The 17,298-nt window shown below is 43.2% G+C and overlaps 2 protein-coding genes across 2 annotated transcripts in view; both read right to left on the bottom strand.

Moving 5' to 3' along the window:
- LOC138358586 (PAX-interacting protein 1-like) overlaps positions 1-14,194 on the bottom strand; it is a 38,981-nt gene extending 24,787 nt beyond the window's left edge. Inside the window, exon 1 of the mRNA XM_069316654.1 lies at positions 13,936-14,194. Coding sequence (XP_069172755.1) covers positions 13,936-14,194 — 259 coding nt within the window. The remainder of the gene's footprint in view (positions 1-13,935) is intronic.
- Positions 14,195-15,830: 1,636 nt separating this feature from the next.
- On the bottom strand, positions 15,831-16,412 carry LOC138358585 (uncharacterized protein slr1819-like). Its single transcript, XM_069316653.1, has one exon. It carries the CDS (start codon positions 16,410-16,412, stop codon positions 15,831-15,833), a length of 582 nt encoding a protein of 193 aa, XP_069172754.1.
- Between the last annotated feature and the right edge of the window lie 886 nt (positions 16,413-17,298).

Below are 17,298 nucleotides of genomic sequence, written 5' to 3'. Positions count from 1 at the left end.
GCGTTCACTCTCATGTGTGTGGTGCGTTCACTCGTGTGTGGTGCGTTCACTCTCATGTGTGTGGTGCGTTCACTCTCATGTGTGTGGTGCGTTCACTCATGTGTGTGGTGCGGTCACTCTCATGTGTGTGGTGCGTTCACTCTCATGTGTGTGGTGCGTTCACTCTCATGTGTGTGGTGCGTTCACTCTCATGTGTGTGGTGCGTTCACTCGTGTGTGGTGCGTTCACTCTCATGTGTGGTGCGTTCACTCTCATGTGTGGTGCGTTCACTCGTGTGTGGTGCGTTCACTCTCATGTGTGGTGCGTTCACTCTCATGTGTGGTGCGTTCACTCGTGTGTGGTGCATTCACTCTCATGTGTGCTGCGTTCACTCTCATGTGTGCTGCGTTCACTCTCATGTGTGGTGCGTTCACTCTCATGTGTGGTGCGTTCACTCGTGTGGTGCGTTCACTCTCATGTGTGGTGCATTCACTCTCATGTGTGGTACGTTCACTCATGTGTGTGGTGCGTTCACTCTCATGTGTGTGGTGCGTTCACTCGTGTGTGGTGCGTTCACTCTCATGTGTAGTGCGTTCACTCATGTGTGGTGTGTTCAGTCTCATGTGTGGAGCGTTCACTCTCATGTGTGGTGCGTTCACTCGCATGTGTGTGGTGCGTTCACTCTCATGTGTGTGTAGCGTTCACTCTCATGTGTGTAGCGTTCACTCTCATGTGTGTAGAGTTCACTCTCATGTGGGTAGAGTTCACTCTCATGTGTGGAGCCATACGCTAGAACAGTTGAATGTTTTCATCAGTTCAGTGAAAACTTCAGGAAAGGTTTTCCTCTCTCCAGCAAGATTACGGAATATCAAATTTGTTACCCAATTAACAAAATCTTAACAGCTTAACCTTTCACAATAACTTTAACTATAACCCAACTTGAGAGAAAAGCTAAGCCAGTATATTTTTAGCTGTATGCTGTTGTTGGTATATTTGTATGTATACAGTATACCCCCCATGCAAGAATAATTACACAGCGTATATTGCTTTCAATGTTTTCACTGAAAAGTGTATGTGCTGACGCGTGCCAATATTATACATTGAATATAGTGGCAAATTCATATTGTCGCTTTGACTATTGAAATGTTGAACTTGTTCAACTGTATTGTCCAGCGACCTATGGCAGGTCAATACTGTTTATAATACATATACATTTTGTATGCTTGTATTTGTGTAAATAACTCGTCAGGAAAAAGAATTTATGAGAAACTATATATAAATATATATATATATATATATATATATATATATATATATATATATATATATATATATATATATATATATATATATATGTCGTACCTAGTAGCCAGAACGCACTTCTCAGCCAAATATGCAAGGCCCAATTTGCCTAATAAGCCAGGTTTTCATGAATTAATTGTTTTTCGACTTCCTAACCTACCTAACCTAACCTAACCTAACCTAACCTAACTTTTTCGGCTACCTAACCTATAAAGATAGGTTAGGTTAGGTTAGGTAGGGTTGGTTAGGTTCGGTCATATATCTACGTTAATTTTACCTCCAATAAAAAAAAATTGACCTCATACATAATGAAATGGGTACCTTTATCATTTTATAAGAAAAAAAATTGAGAAAATATATTAATTCAGGAAAACTTGGCTTATTAGGCAAATCGGGCCTTGCATAGTAGGCTGAGAATTGCGTTCTGGCTACTAGGTACGACATATATATATATATATATATATATATATATATATATATATATATATATATATATATATATATATATATATATGTCGTACCTAGTAGCCAGAACTCACTTCTATGCCTACTATGCAAGGCCAGATTTGCCTAATAAGCCAAGTTTTCATGAATTAATTGTTTTTCGTCTACCTAACCTACCTAACCTAACCTAACCTAACTTTTTCGGCTACCTAACCAAACCTAACCTATAAAGATAGGTTAGGTTAGGTTAGGTAGGGTTGGTTAGGTTCGGTCATATATCTACGTTAATTTTAACTCCAATAAAAAAAATTGACCTCATTCGTAATGTAATGGGTAGCTTTATCATTTCATAAGAAAAAAGTTAGAGAAAATATATTAATTCAGGAAAACTTGGCTTATTAGGCAAATCAGGCCTTGCATAGTAGGCCGAGAAGTGCGTTCTGGCTATTAGGTACGACATATATATATATATATATATATATATATATATATATATATATATATATATATATATATATAAAAATATAAATTTTTCAATATTCATTTTTATTAATGGTCTGACGCCTAGAAGCGTTTCGTAAAGGCTTCTTACATTCTCAAAGACTTCTTTACACTTAACACTACATTTATGAACTACACTTATGATGCACTTGATACACTGTGTATGAAACATTTGACATAAAGCTTGCTTTTTATTGGTTTGGGTGAGGTGGGTATTGGGTAAGGTGGGTACATGAGAATGGAAGTAACTGCAGAGGGCCTATTGGCCCATACGGTGCCTTGAAGTGGGTAGAATATAGTTGTGCATTAATTAGCTGTTGATTGCTGGTGTTGACTTCTTGATGTGTAGTGCCTCGCAGATGTCGAGCCGCCTGCTATCGCTGTATCTATCGATGATTTCTGTGTTGTTTGTTAAGACTTCTCTGGTGATGGTTTGGTTGTGGGAAGAGATTATATGTTCCTTAATGGAGCCCTGTTGCTTATGCATCGTTAAACGCCTGGAAAGAGGTATTGTTGTCTTGCCTATATACTAAGTTCTTTGGGGCTTACAGTCCCCAAGTGGGCATTTGAAGGCATAGACGACATTGGTTTCTTTCAAAGGAAACTTTACTTTCCTTTGGTGGATGGTGGGGGAGGACGAGGGGACGGTGGAGTGGGGGATAGTTGGGAGGACTGGAAGACAGGGGAAGGTTGCTGTGGCTCAGCGCGTGGCTGGGTACAGCTATATATATATATATATATATATATATATATATATATATATATATATATATATATATATATATATATATATATATATATATATATATATATATATTGTTTTGTCTTCAGAAATGTTTGTCTTGAAGCTAAAACATTTTACAAAAAGAAAAACGGGAATTAAAATCGGAATTTGTTAAAGCGGAGACTAAACAGTAACTAAAATCCAATCTAACATAAGCTAGGACTAACCTAGCGTGGCCTAAGTTCCACGGACCATAGTCTAGATTTGATCCAATGTAGCGTAAGAATAACGTAGCGTAGATTAAGCTTAAACTAATGCAACGTTGACATAACCTGATCTTATTTATGCATAATATGTGAGACCAAGATTATGCTGTAACTGGCCCTCAGATAGTTAGTTTCATTTGTTTGTGTGTGTGTAGTCACCTACTTGTGCTTGCGGAGGTTGAGCTTTGGCTCTTTGGTCCCGATCAAGGTCCCGAGCGGTGTGTGTGTGTGTATTCACCTAGCTGTGCTTGCGGTGGTTGAGCTCTTTCGGCCCGCCTCTCAACTGTCAATCAACCCACTGTTACTAACTACTTTTCTTCCACACACACACACACACACCCAGGAAGCAGCCCGTAACAGTTGTCTAACTCCCAGGTACCTATTTACAGCTAGGAAAACAGGGACATCAGGGTGAAAGAAACTGTGTATGTGTGTGTGTGTGTGTTAAACTTTCCGTGTGTTTCTTGGTTCCATTTATTCACGACCGACTTTCCGCTATTGTCAAAATACAAAGTTTTCTGTACAGAATTTTACCCAGCCTGGTAGAATTGATATTAGCAAGAGTGCACACTGGCTGGGTGCCTCCATGTCTGTTTGAGAGAGAGAGAGAGAGAGAGAGAGAGAGAGAGAGAGAGAGAGAGAGAGAGATAGAGAGACAGAGAGAGAGAGAGAGAGAGAGAGAGAGAGAGAGAGAGAGAGAGAGAGAGAGAGAGAGAGAGAGAGTGAGAGATAGAGAGAGAGAGAGAGACAGACAGACAGACAGAGAGAGAGAGAGAGAGAGGCACAGAGTATTGCCAAACAAAATTTAGCAAATAAATATATTAAACTTAAACTTAATAATATTACAAGCCCTGACTACAACAATACAATACAATAGAACGTTCTTAAAGTCGATAAACGTACCTTCCTACACTAACCCACCTAACTTATTGATACTGTGTTGATTGATCCTCAAATGTGAACATATCCGATGCCTCAATTTCCACTAAATAGCTGCCATTTTGAGTGGCTGTATTCTGTATAATGAAACATTCATTATACAACTATACCCTCCATATGTGGAGGGAAGGAGGGAGGGGTGGTGGAGGGACTTGAGGGGGACGTGGAGGGCGAGGTGGGACTTCAAGTGTTGGAGGGACAAGAGGTAAAGGATTACTCGCTCCAATATCGTTGTCACTTTACCAACTGATCCGTCACGTAAGCCTTAAAGGGAAGGTCCAAACACGAGCATGGGCTGGGCCTGGCCTCACCCACCCCTGGGGGAGGCTGGGCCTGGCCTCACCCACCCCTGGGGGAGGCTGGGCCTAGCCTCACCCACCCCTGGGGGAGGCTGGGCCTAGCCTCACCCACCCCTGGGGGAGGCTGGGCCTAGCCTCACCCACCCCTGGGCGAGGCTGGGCCTAGCCTCACCCACCCCTGGGGGAGGCTGGGCCCAGCCTCACCCACCCCTGGGGGAGGCTGGGCCTGGCCTCACCCACCCCTGGGGGAGGCTGGGCCTAGCCTCACCCACCCCTGGGGGAGGCTGGGCCTAGCCTCACCCACCCCTGGGGGAGGCTGGGCCTAGCCTCACCCACCCCTGGGGGAGGCTGGGCCTAGCCTCACCCACCCCTGGGCGAGGCTGGGCCTAGCCTCACCCACCCCTGGGGGAGGCTGGGCCCAGCCTCACCCACCCCTGGGGGAGGCTGGGCCTGGCCTCACCCACCCCTGAAGGAGGCTGGGCCTGGCCTCACCCACCTCTGAGGGAGGCTGGGCCTGGCCTCACCCACCCCTGGGCGAGGCTGGGCCAAGCCACACCTACCCGTGGGCGAGGCTGGGCCAAGCCACACCCTCCAATGGGCAAGGTTGGGCCTAGCCACACCCCCTCCCCCTGTCCCCTCGTCCTCCCCACCATTCCCCACTCCCTCGTCCGATGCTTTCCCAAATGATCTGATGTTCCCATCACTGAAATATAAGAAAAACAATTCAAAAACAGAATGGAAAAAATAAAAAAATAAAGAAATAAACTATACTCACGAAATGAACGGTATGGTAAACAACAATGCATAATTCCAACGCAGTGTCACGCAAAATAATTAAATGAAAATGAAAATAAATTGAAATCGATGAAAATTCAACTTATCGATGAAATGGGAAACATTGGAATGGAATTGAAACATATTTAGTATAGCGTGTGTGTTGCTATTATGTGCATCAAAAGGCGCTGTTTTTTTGTTTTTTTCCTGTCACAGGTGTGGCATCTAGTCACTTCTGGGGTGTGAGTTTTCAGTTATATATATATATATATATATATATATATATATATATATATATATATATATATATATATATATATATATATATATATATATATATATATTTAGATAGGAGATGCCTCGTATGGGCCAATAAGCCTTCTGCAGCCCCTATGTTTATCCCTTATGTATCCCCCCATGTTTTCACCTTCATTGTATTATCACCTGACCTAATGCGGGTATAAAATCAACTAGTATTGTAAGATCTGTTCACTTGAGAATGAACCATGGAGGTTCGAAACGTCGTGCAAATTATACAAATAAGTGTAATACACTCTATAGTAAATCACTTCTTTTCTTCACCTTAAAAGTACGAAAATGAGTTTTGGAGAACTCCTATTTCAATTAAGCCCTGATGCTAAGAAAATAGTTAGAGGGATAGAAGCCCTAAACCAGAAAATAATAAATACAGAATATGCGGTCATATTCAATGAAACATGTTTGAAAGAAAACCTGCTGCCAGTATACACCAATATATATATATATATATATATATATATATATATATATATATATATATATATATATATATATATATATATATATGTGTGTGTGTGTGTGTGTGTGTGCGTGTGTGTGGCAGGAAATGCAGAATAGACCTTGGTCATGGAAGACTTGACCTGGTCCAGGCACCCAGAGAACACGGTATGAACATGACGGGCTCACCACTCTTCAACTTTACTCTAATAAAGATAAGAAATATTGCTGGAACAAAAGTTAATTTGTTCCAGAAACGATTGAGAAAGCTCCTGCTGGAATCGCCGGATCAACTGGGTTGTTATGAATATATAGGCTTGCAGGCTGCTACAAGCAACAGCCTGTTAGACCAAGTTATCACAAGACAAGCCTGTCCCCAAGCCGGGCTTGTAGAGAGAACTCTCGTTACAGGTAAACTCCAGGTACACTCCAGGTATATCTTGAGGTTATGTTGAGATGATTTCGGGGTTTAGCGTCCCCGCGGCCCGGTTCTCGACCAGGCCTCCTTTTTGTTACACACACCCAGGAAGCAGCCCGTAGCAGCTGTATAACTCCCAAGGTACCTAATTACTGCTAGGTGAACAGGCACATCAGAGTGAAAAAAACACTGCCCATTTGTTTCCACCTCCACCGGGGATCGCACCCGGAACCTCAGGACTACGAATCCCGAGCGCTGTCCACTCAGCTGTCAGGCCCCTGAGTACCTACAAAGGTCTTAAAAAAACAATTAATTCTCTATCATAGAGGTAATAAGCTCTTAAAATTTTGAACAGCCGGGGGGGGGGGGATTGTGTTAAGGTTCAATGAAGACGTTCTTCACAAGAAAGTCAAATTCCTGTCTTGTTCAAGGCAATTGTTATATTTTTTGGGGGTACACCTATGGAAATTTTGGTTAATATGTTCCAGAATTAAATATTCGGGCAGAGAAACGGCATGGTGAGGTATGTGGGGGGGGGGTTATCTTGAGATGATTTCGGGGCTTTAGTGTCCCCGCGGCCCGGTCCTCGACCGGGCCTCCACCCCCAGGAAGCAGCCCGTGACAGCTGACTAACACCCAAGTACCTATTTCACTGCTAGGTAACAGGGGCATCAGGGTGAAAGAAACTCAGCCCATTGTTTCTCTCCGGCGCCCGGGATCGAACCCGGGACCACAGGATCATAAGTCCAGTGTTCTGTCCGCTCGGCCGACCGGCTCCCCTATGGGGAGGGGGGTAGTGTATGGATGGTGAGGAATAGGGATTGTGAGGGAGTACTGACGTTAAGTATGGATAGTGAGTATGGATGGTGGAGTCTAGTGAGGAGGTACAGATGGTGAGTGTGGACGGTGTGGGTTTGAATTTTGAATTTGGGTGTATGGATGGTGAAGGAGTATGATTCGTGAAGAAATAGGAATGATGATTAAGTATGAATGATGAATGTGTATAGATGGTGAGGTATAGATAGTGAGGAAGCACTGATGATGATCTTAGAAACATGAGCCACTCCGTTAAAAAATACATCTCTTTCGCCTAATGAAAAACGTATCAAATGCAACTGTCTCACCCGACCATAAACGTACTAACCCACTCAACCCACCAAGTCTATCGAGGCCGATGCATAGAAAACGTAAACATTACGCTGCTCGAATTTTGACCAAACCCTCGCATTTTGAACTGATTGGTCAGTTACGTCGAAATTATGGCGTATGAGGTGAGCGGTTGAGATTATAAGTGCCACAAAGATGGATTTATTTGTTGTATCCGGTTGTATGTTGGTAACCGGTTGTGTATTTAGTATTTAGTATATAATTGTATCTATTCCGAAATTACGTCAAAATTACAATGCTTTTAAGTTGACTAAAGCGCCGGGATTTTGACGCTGTGGTCCATAGCGTCAAAATTTGCAATGCAACATATGTGTGGACATATTCATGCGACATGCAACATATTATCCAACATTATGAGGTAATTAAGCGTCGGATGTCTGTGATAATTAGCGATGACATCACTCTGTTATGAACCGGGTAGAAAACGCGCTGATTGGCTCTAATTGGCTGAGCGGCGACGCGTTCATTGATTGGTTATGCGGAAGGTGTTTAATTACACGTGTTATTTCGGTCATGTGTTTCCCATTTCCACCCCCCCCCCCGCCCATTCCACCCACCTCCACCCAATTCCCAGGAAAAAACCCTATCTTTACACCCAATTTCCCGCCCTACTCACACGTACGCAGAGAGATGGGAAAGGTGGGAGATGGAGAAGGGAAGTAGAGATGGAGGGAAAGAAGTGTGATGGATGGAAGAAGGGATTTTGAAGAGAAAGGATGGAGAAGATGGAGAGGGAGAGGAGGGAGAGGGAGCTCACCTGAGGGTCCACTGATGGATATTAATGACTGAGAGAGAAAAAATATATATATATAGTGGATATTTTTGCTGGCTGAGTACTCTCTCTCCCTCTCTCACTCTCTCTCTGTCTGTCTCTCTCTCTCTCTCTCTCTCTCTCTCTCTCTCTCTCTCTCTCTCTCTCTCTCTCTCTCTCTCTCTCTCTCTCTCTTCTCTCTCTCTCTCTCTCTCTCTCTCTCTCTCTCTCTCTCTCTCTCTCTCTCTCTCTCTCTCTCTCTCTCTCTCTCTCTCTCTCTCTCTCTCTCTCTCTCTCTCTCTCTCTCTCTCTCTCTCTCTCTCTCTCTCTCTCTCTCTCTCTCTCTCTCTCTCTCTCTCTCTGTCTTTGTCTGTCTGTCTCTCTCTCTCTCTCTCTCTCTCTCTCTCTCTCTCTCTCTCTCTCTCTCTCTCTCTCTCTCTCTCTCTCTCTCTCTCTTTCTTTCTCTCTCTCTCTCTCTCTCTCTCTCTCTCTCTCTCTCTCTCTCTCTCTCTCTCTCTCTCTCTCTCTCTCTCTCTCTCTCTCTCTCTCTGGTTGGGCGAGGCAGGCACAGAGGCAAATGATGGAGAGAGAGAGCGAGAGAGAGAGAGAGAGAGAGAGAGAGAGAGAGAGAGAGAGAGAGAGAGAGAGAGAGAGAGAGAGAGAGAGAGAGAGAGAGAGAGCACACCACAGTCCTGGATGGTCTATCCCTTATCATTCATTCAAATTCTGGACACGGCAGAATACTGTGCCAAATACTCATCACTAGCCTTGGCTCATGGTGATAGGACTAGCCAGTTGCAGGCTATTTATGAGCATAGGCTGTTTAATGCGTTTAATTATTGTAACGTTAGTCTAGGTTAGGTTAAGATGGGCTGGGTTAGGCCCAGTTTGTTTCGTTAACTTAGAATAGGTTAGGCTAGGGTTGGTTAGGTTAGGTTAGGCTAGGTTAGGTTAGGTTAGGTTCGGCTAGGTTAGGTTAGGTTTGACTTGGGGGGGGGGGAAGGGGGTGAAGTTAAATTCGCTGTGTTTGTTTTGTGTTTGTTCCACAATAGTGAGCTTATCTTACCTTCATTTGATTGTATAGTTGTGCTGTTTATCGGCTGACTGCGCACAGCTGTAGTTGCCATTTATATGGCAGCATTACTCATCCTGTGAGTGAACACACCTCATATGTTCAACCCAGAAATCCCACTGGGTTGTTCATCCTGTCTATTGTCCCCAGACGCATCTGGGACGTGACTGTCTCACGTGAACAGACTGTCAGACAAGAGAATGACATCTTGCCCACCCTCCAGTGTCCGGTAATTCTCGAGTGCACAGTGTAGGATCCTTTTGAGGACAACATCGTTATTTCTCACAAGATGTTTTCGTAACTCAAACACTGTGAGGTTCATTGTACGTGAATGAAAGAAAAACTTAAGATATTGATGAATATGTGCAAGATTCATCAGGCTTTTATGCAACCACTTAAGAAAAAAGTGAATCTTTCCTCGATAATGGCGGCTGTTTTATATTTATTGATTAGGGGTCAGATTCACGAAGCAGTTACGCAAGTACTTACGACCCTGGAGCTAGATTCACGAAGCAGTTACGCAAGCTCTTACGACCCTGGAGCTAGATTCACGAAGCAGTTACGCAAGCTCTTACGAACCTGGGGCCAGATTCACGAAGCCGTTACGCAAGTACTTACGACCCTGGAGCTAGATTCACGAAGCAGTTACGCAAGCTCTTACGAACCTGGGGCTAGATTCACGAAGCAGTTACGCAAGCTCTTACGACCCTGGAGCTAGATTCACGAAGCAGTTACGCAAGTACTTACGACCCTGGAGCTAGATTCACGAAGCAGTTACGCAAGTACTTACGACCCTGGAGCTAGATTCACGAAGCAGTTACGCAAGTACTTACGACCCTGGAGCTAGATTCACGAAGCAGTTACGCATGCACTTACGAACGTGTACACCTTTCCTCAACCTTTGGCGGCTTTGGTTACATTTATTAAACAGTTTACAAGCTTGAAAACGTGTCAATCGACTGTTGTTATTGTTATAAACAGCCTCCTGGTGCTTCGGGGCTCATTAACTGTTTAATAATTGTAAACAAAGCCGCCAAAGATTGAGAAAAGATGACAGGTTCGTAAGTGCTTGCGTAACTGCTTCGTGAATCTGGCCCCAGGTTCGTAAGAGCTTGCGTAACTGCTTCGTGAATCTGGCCCCAGGTTCGTAAGTGCTTGCTTAAATGCTTCGTAAATCTGACCCCAGGTCCGTAAGTGCTTGCGTAACTGCTTCGTGAATCTGGCCCCAGGATCGTAAGTGCTTGCGTAAATGCTTGACGAATCCTGGCCTCACGCCTCGTGAGCGTCTGCGTCGGGTTTCGAACCCCGAGTATAGAGTTTTGATTGAGCGCTTATCCTTAACGATTCGTCCCATTTACCCAGCAGTAACTCGGAACCTGGTTGTAAATCAGGTCGTTCCAGGGAAAACTAAATGAGTTAGAGGATGGGAAAGTTGTAAGCCTACTGAGAACGACCAGAGGACGCCAGTTAAAGAGTCCACCTTCGTAAAAGGAATAAAAAATTAAGTAACATTGGTATAGCAAGTGACTGATGACTCAGGTCAGCAGTGTACTCCTTAGAGTCCATCGTCAGTCAGTCTTTCTCAGAGTCCGTCGTCAGTCAGTCTTCCTCAGTCCCTCGTCTGTCAGTCTTTCTCAGAGTCCCTCGTCTGTCAGTCTTTCTCAGAGTCCCTCGTCTGTCAGTCTTTCTCAGAGTCCCTCGTCTGTCAGTCTTTCTCAGAGTCCCTCGTCTGTCAGTCTTTCTCAGAGTCCGTCGTTAGTCAGTCTTCCTCAGTCCCTCGTCTGTCAGTCTTTCTCAGAGTCCGTCGTCAGTCAGTCTTCCTCAGTCCCTCGTCTGTCAGTCTTTCTCAGAGTCCCTCGTCTGTCAGTCTTTCTCAGAGTCCCTCGTCTGTCAGTCTTTCTCAGAGTCCCTCGTCTGTCAGTCTTTCTCAGAGTCCCTCGTCTGTCAGTCTTTCTCAGAGTCCGTCGTTAGTCAGTCTTCCTCAGTCCCTCGTCTGTCAGTCTTTCTCAGAGTCCGTCGTCAGTCAGTCTTCCTCAGTCCCTCGTCTGTCAGTCTTTCTCAGAGTCCGTCGTCAGTCAGTCTTTCTCAGAGTCCGTCGTCAGTCAGTCTTTCTCAGAGTCCCTCGTCTGTCAGTCTTTCTCAGAGTCCCTCGTCTGTCAGTCTTTCTCAGAGTCCCTCGTGAGTCAGTCTTCCAGCAAGGGACTTGTTGCCTTGGTGTCAACAAAAGACTTTCTCAGAAGCTCTGACGTCATAGGTCTGAATTGCACACCGGGCAGAAGCTGTTCCAATTGATTGTATTTCTTGGTATTTGTTGCCTATTTATTGAAGCTCACTTCAAAGCATTCATACACACACACACACACACACACACACACATACACACACACACACACACACACACACACACACACACACACACACACACACACACACACAAACACACATACATACATATAGTGCAAACAGGAGGCAGTGGAAACAGGAGGCCAAACACAGGATACAGAATAGGAGATGAAGTACTTAATGAAACAGACAGAGAGAAAGATCTAGGAGTTGATATCACACCAAACCTGTCTCCTGAAGCCCATATAAAAAGAATAACGTCTTCGGCATGTGCGAGGCTGGCTAACATCAGAACATCGTTCAGGAACCTGTGTAAGGAATCATTCAGAATCTTGTACACCACATATGTAAGACCAATCCTGGTGTATGCGGCCCCAGCATGGAGCCCGTACCTTGTCAAGCACAAGACGAAGCTGGAAAAAGTCCAAAGGTATGCCACTAGACTAGTCCCAGAACTAAGAGGCATGAGTTACGAGGAAAAGCTGCAGGAAATGCATCTTACGACACTGGAAGACAGAAGAGTGAGGGGAGACATGATCACAACCTACAAAATCCTCAGAGGAATCGACCGGGTAAACAAGGATGAACTATTCAACACTGGTGGGACGCGAACAAGGGGACACAGGTGGAAGCTGAGTACCCAAATGAGCCACAGGGACGTTAGAAAGAACTTTTTCAGTGTCAGAGTAGTTAGTAAATGGAATGCACTAGGCAGTGATGTGGTGGAGGCTGACTCCATACACAGTTTCAAGTGTAGATATGATAGAGCCCAATAGGCTCAGGAACCTGTACACCAGTTGATTGACGGTTGAGAGGCGGGACCAAAGAGCCAGAGCTCAACCCCCGCAAGCACAATTAGGTGAGCACAATTAGGGGAGTACACACACACACACACACACACACACACACACACACACACACACACACACACACACACACACACACACACACACACACACACACTCACACACACTCACACACACACAAAAAGAAAGATTACAGATAAGGGTGATTTCAATGCTAATCGTTAATTTAAAAAATAAACCCTATGAACAAAATTCAATTAATATAGATTCTTTTAAGTGTAGACATCAGAGTAATCCCACCCCGCACAGTACGATGTTATACACACTCCGCATTCAGTGAAAATAGGGAAGTTATTTGTGAGGCAAAGTGACTTGATAACAAGATATCGGGTTTGGTGCCCAAAACAGAACACTGGAATATACTGAACACTGAAATACAAGTATACATAACACATAAATATACATAACAGAGAAATACACTGAACAATGAAATATTCAGAACACTGAAATGTACAGAACACTGAAATAAAAACACTGTAAAAGAACACACCATTGAAGTAAACAAGGGAATGAAAAATATTGAACACTGGAATAAGAAAAATATTGAAATAAACAAAACTCTTAAATATATAGAAGACTGAAATATATAGAACATTGAACTCTGAAGAACACTGAGATATACTGAGCCTTTCTCTCTCTCTCTCTCTAACCAATCTATCTGTTTCTCTCCTGAGAGCCTTTCTCTCTCTCTCTCTCCCTAACCTCTCTTCTGATACATCTACTTAACCTCTTTCTTACCTCCTCTCTTTCTCTGTCTCTCTGTATCTATTGACTCTCAGTACCTTCCCTCTCTCTATCTACATTCTCTCTCTTTCTCTCTCTCTCTCTCTCTCTCTCTCTCTCTCTCTCTCTCTCTCTCTCTCTCTCTCTCTCTCTCTCTCTCTCTCTCTCTCTCTCTCTCTACCTACTCTTCATTTCTCTCTTCTCTTCCTCCACTAACCCGGGCAAGAGAATAAATTATTCTCTGAAGGTTTATCTTCGTCTCCAGCACAATGTAATTCAATTTTGCTGAAGTAAAATAAAACTTTAGAGCGTGAAGAACATGTAGAACAAGACCTGTTGTTCTTTACATACGGGAGAACAGGTCTGTACACCTGTTCCCCCGTAGATATGAGAGAACACGTATGCACACACACACCTGTTCCCCTTTTCGTTGTTATCACCACATCTGTTTTTGCAGGTTTGTTGCGATTTTGCCAACTGAGAAGTGTTTTTCTATCCTTGTTTAATTTAACTTTTGACAGGTATGTTTTTTCTCGATTGAGTAATATTGACCCTTGTTTTTTTTCGTACAATTTTTTGCCCTGAAAGATGTTTTGTGAATGTTCATTTACGTCTTGGAAGGTGTTTTTGGTCATCTATGAAGTTTTTGGCCATATCTGCATTTTTGGCTATCTCTTCATTTTTGGCCATATCTGCATTTTTGTCTATCTCTTCATTTTTGGCCATATCTGCATTTTTGGCTATCTCTTCATTTTTGGCCATATCTGCATTTTTGCCTATCTCTTCATTTTTGAACATATCTGCATTTTTGGCTATCTCTGTACTTTTGGCTATCTCTTTATTTTTGGCTATCTCTGTACTTTTGGCCATCTATACGTTTTTGTCAGTGTATCTTTGCCTATTTTAGTATTGCTATTCCATCTCAGTAGTTTTTGGCCATCTCTTAATTTTTGGAAATCTCCAATTGGTTTTATATTCTTTAGTTATTTTCTAATCCCCTTTTCAACACCTTTCGTTAATATGGTTCCTTTCGTTACCTGTCCATACACGCCCCTCCGTTAGTTACTGTTCATTCATCCACGTTATTCATTAGGTTTCTAATAGTTTCATATTTTATACCTTCGTTCTAGTGGCTTTGACCATAATGTTTAAGTTTTCTATAAGAAGTGTGAAGCCCCTTTGAGAGTATTATTTAAGACGTGAATGGTGAGTTGTGTGGGTTATTCATTTATTCAATTATGAATGTTTGTAATTGAAGCTTGACTTGTTTGACATGGTAGGTGGTAATTATATGTAACTACTCTGAATGCTGTGTTGATATGTATTTTTCTCTCTTTGTAGGTAAAGTACTGATGACCTGTTGATGAAGATGTTGGCGTGATCTCGATAAGATGTTGGCGTGATATCGGTAAGATGCTGGTGTGATAACGGTAAGTGGAGGAGAGTTGCATATACCAGGAGGTCCTGTTGCAGGTCCTGTTGCAGGTCCTGTGCAACCAGGTACAAGGTGAGTACTCTACAGGTCCACTACAAAGCAGTTCAATCTGGGTGTTCTACAATTACAGTGTCACGGAGTACACGCTGAGTCGCTGTGATTGTTTAAGATTTGCTACATGGATCTTAAAGTTCCAAGTAGCACGGGCTATGGTGAGCCCCTAGTGTCTGTACAGGCTGAGTACTCCACAGGTGCAGTACCTTGCTCGCTGATGTAATGATGAAGAAACAGATACAGTCAAACGAAGATCAAGAAAGTAATGAATGTACTTGTCCTAGTACAAACACAAGATGTTGTTCCAAATATAATTCCAGGTACAAAACATGAACAAGTTCGTGAACAACTGCATGAATAATGAATAAATACAAGCATAGTACAAGCAGCCTGTATTAAAGATACAATGTAGTTACACAACATATACATATACATACAGATAAATCCATAGGTATAGGTACAAAAACAGCTAATTGTCCCTTGAGTTAACTCCTTACCTTCTTAACTACTAACCTCTCGTTACCTGAGCGAGGATATGGTTGGGCTTCGTTACCCCATAGGGTGAGGAAGGGGTTATTGCTAAACTTCGTTACTTCGTGGGGGTAAGTTACTTCGAACTTACTTTTCCAGGCAAGGTAATAGCTAAACTTCGCTACACGGACGAGGTAATAACTGAACAATTTATACCACGCTTTTTTCCGTGCCTTGGAACAAGGTCGCCATCTGAACTTTTTGTTTGATACAGACAGCAGAAATATCGAAGTGTCTGGAGACAGTTAATCTATTACCCTCACTAATAATTCCTCAGACTCGGGCTACAGCCCCATAAACTCCAGGAATTTGTTAGGGCAATTCTCGAAATCAGGAATTTTTGTCAATGCAAAATGTGGTGGCTTTGTGGCGAATCTTGTTCCATAAGTAATTATATTATTGTTGGTATCTTCATGATGGATGGTTATCTTCATTCATGGTTCCTTGTATCATGGTTCCTTGTATCATGGCTACTTGTATCATTTCTCATTGTATAATGGCTACTTGTATCATGGCTCCTTGTATCATGGTTACGTGTATCATGGCTACTTGTATGGTGGCTACTTGTATCATGGCTACTTGTATCATGGCTACTTGTATCATGGCTCCTTGTATCATGGTTCCTTGTATCATGGCTCCTTGTATCATGGCTACTTGTATCATGGCTACTTGTATCATGGCTCCTTGTATCATGGCTCCTTGTATCGTGGCTACTTGTATCATGGCTACTTGTATCATGGCTACTTGTATCATGGCTTCTTGTATCATGGCTCCATGTATCATGGCTACTTGTATCATGGCTCCTTGTATCATGGCTACTTGTATCATGGCTCCTTGTATCGTGGCTACTTGTATCATGGCTCCTTGTATCATGGCTACTTGTATCATGGCTACTTGTATCATGGCTCCTTGTATCATGGCTACTTGTATCATGGCTCCTTGTATCATGGCTACTTGTATCATGGCTCCTTGTATCATGGCTCCTTGTATCATGGCTCCTTGTATCATGGCTCCTTGTATCATGGCTCCTTGTATCGTGGCTACTTGTATCATGGCTCCTTGTATCATGGCTCCTTATATCGTGGCTCCTTGTATCATGGCTACTTGTATCATGGGTCCTTGTATCATGGCTCCTTGTATCATGGCTCCTTGTATCGTGGCTACTTGTATCATGGCTCCTTGTATCATGGCTCCTTGTATCGTGGCTCCTTGTATCATGGCTACTTGTATCATGGCTCCTTGTATCATGGCTCCTTATATCGTGGCTACTTGTATCATGGCTCCTTGTATCGTGGCTCCTTGTATCATGGCTACTTGTATCATAGCTACTTGTATCATGGCTACTTGTATCATGGCTCCTTGTATCGTGGCTCCTTGTATCATGGCTCCTTGTATCATGGCTTCTTGTATCATGGCTCCTTGTACCATGGCTCCTTGTATCATGGCTCTTTGTACCATGGCTACTTGTATCATGGTTCCTTGTATCATGGCTCCTTGTATCATGGCTACTTGTCTCATGGTTCCTTGTATCATGGCTACTTGTATCATGGCTACTTGTATCATGGCTCCTTGTATCATGGCTCCTACAGTCATGCCACATAATGTAAACTAATGCTATCATATAATGGAAGAAGTTAAAGGGAAGATGTTGAGAAAAAGGCAGATATACACCATGTGTTGTGGGAAGAGTGACTCCCTTCACACTGATAAACACTGCTTGTAGGAAATGGCAACCCGAATTACACCCAGAAATCACGCTACCGTGATATATCAAATGAACACATCGACTAGGGCCTTCACGAGGATTTGAACCTATGTACTGGGTGTTGCCAAACTGGCTGGGAACATCCCAGAGAGACCTAATTGTTGTCATCGACTGTGTGGAATAGGGTCAATATTGTTGTGCTTCTCGGTTCTTAAACGCTAAGACAACCTATTTCGGAATTGGGAATAC

Source organism: Procambarus clarkii, chromosome 84, assembly GCF_040958095.1.
Source record: "Procambarus clarkii isolate CNS0578487 chromosome 84, FALCON_Pclarkii_2.0, whole genome shotgun sequence".
Classification (NCBI taxonomy): domain Eukaryota; kingdom Metazoa; phylum Arthropoda; class Malacostraca; order Decapoda; family Cambaridae; genus Procambarus; species Procambarus clarkii.
Note: the sequence above shows the minus strand (reverse complement) of the source record. Positions and strands in the feature narration are given on the sequence as shown.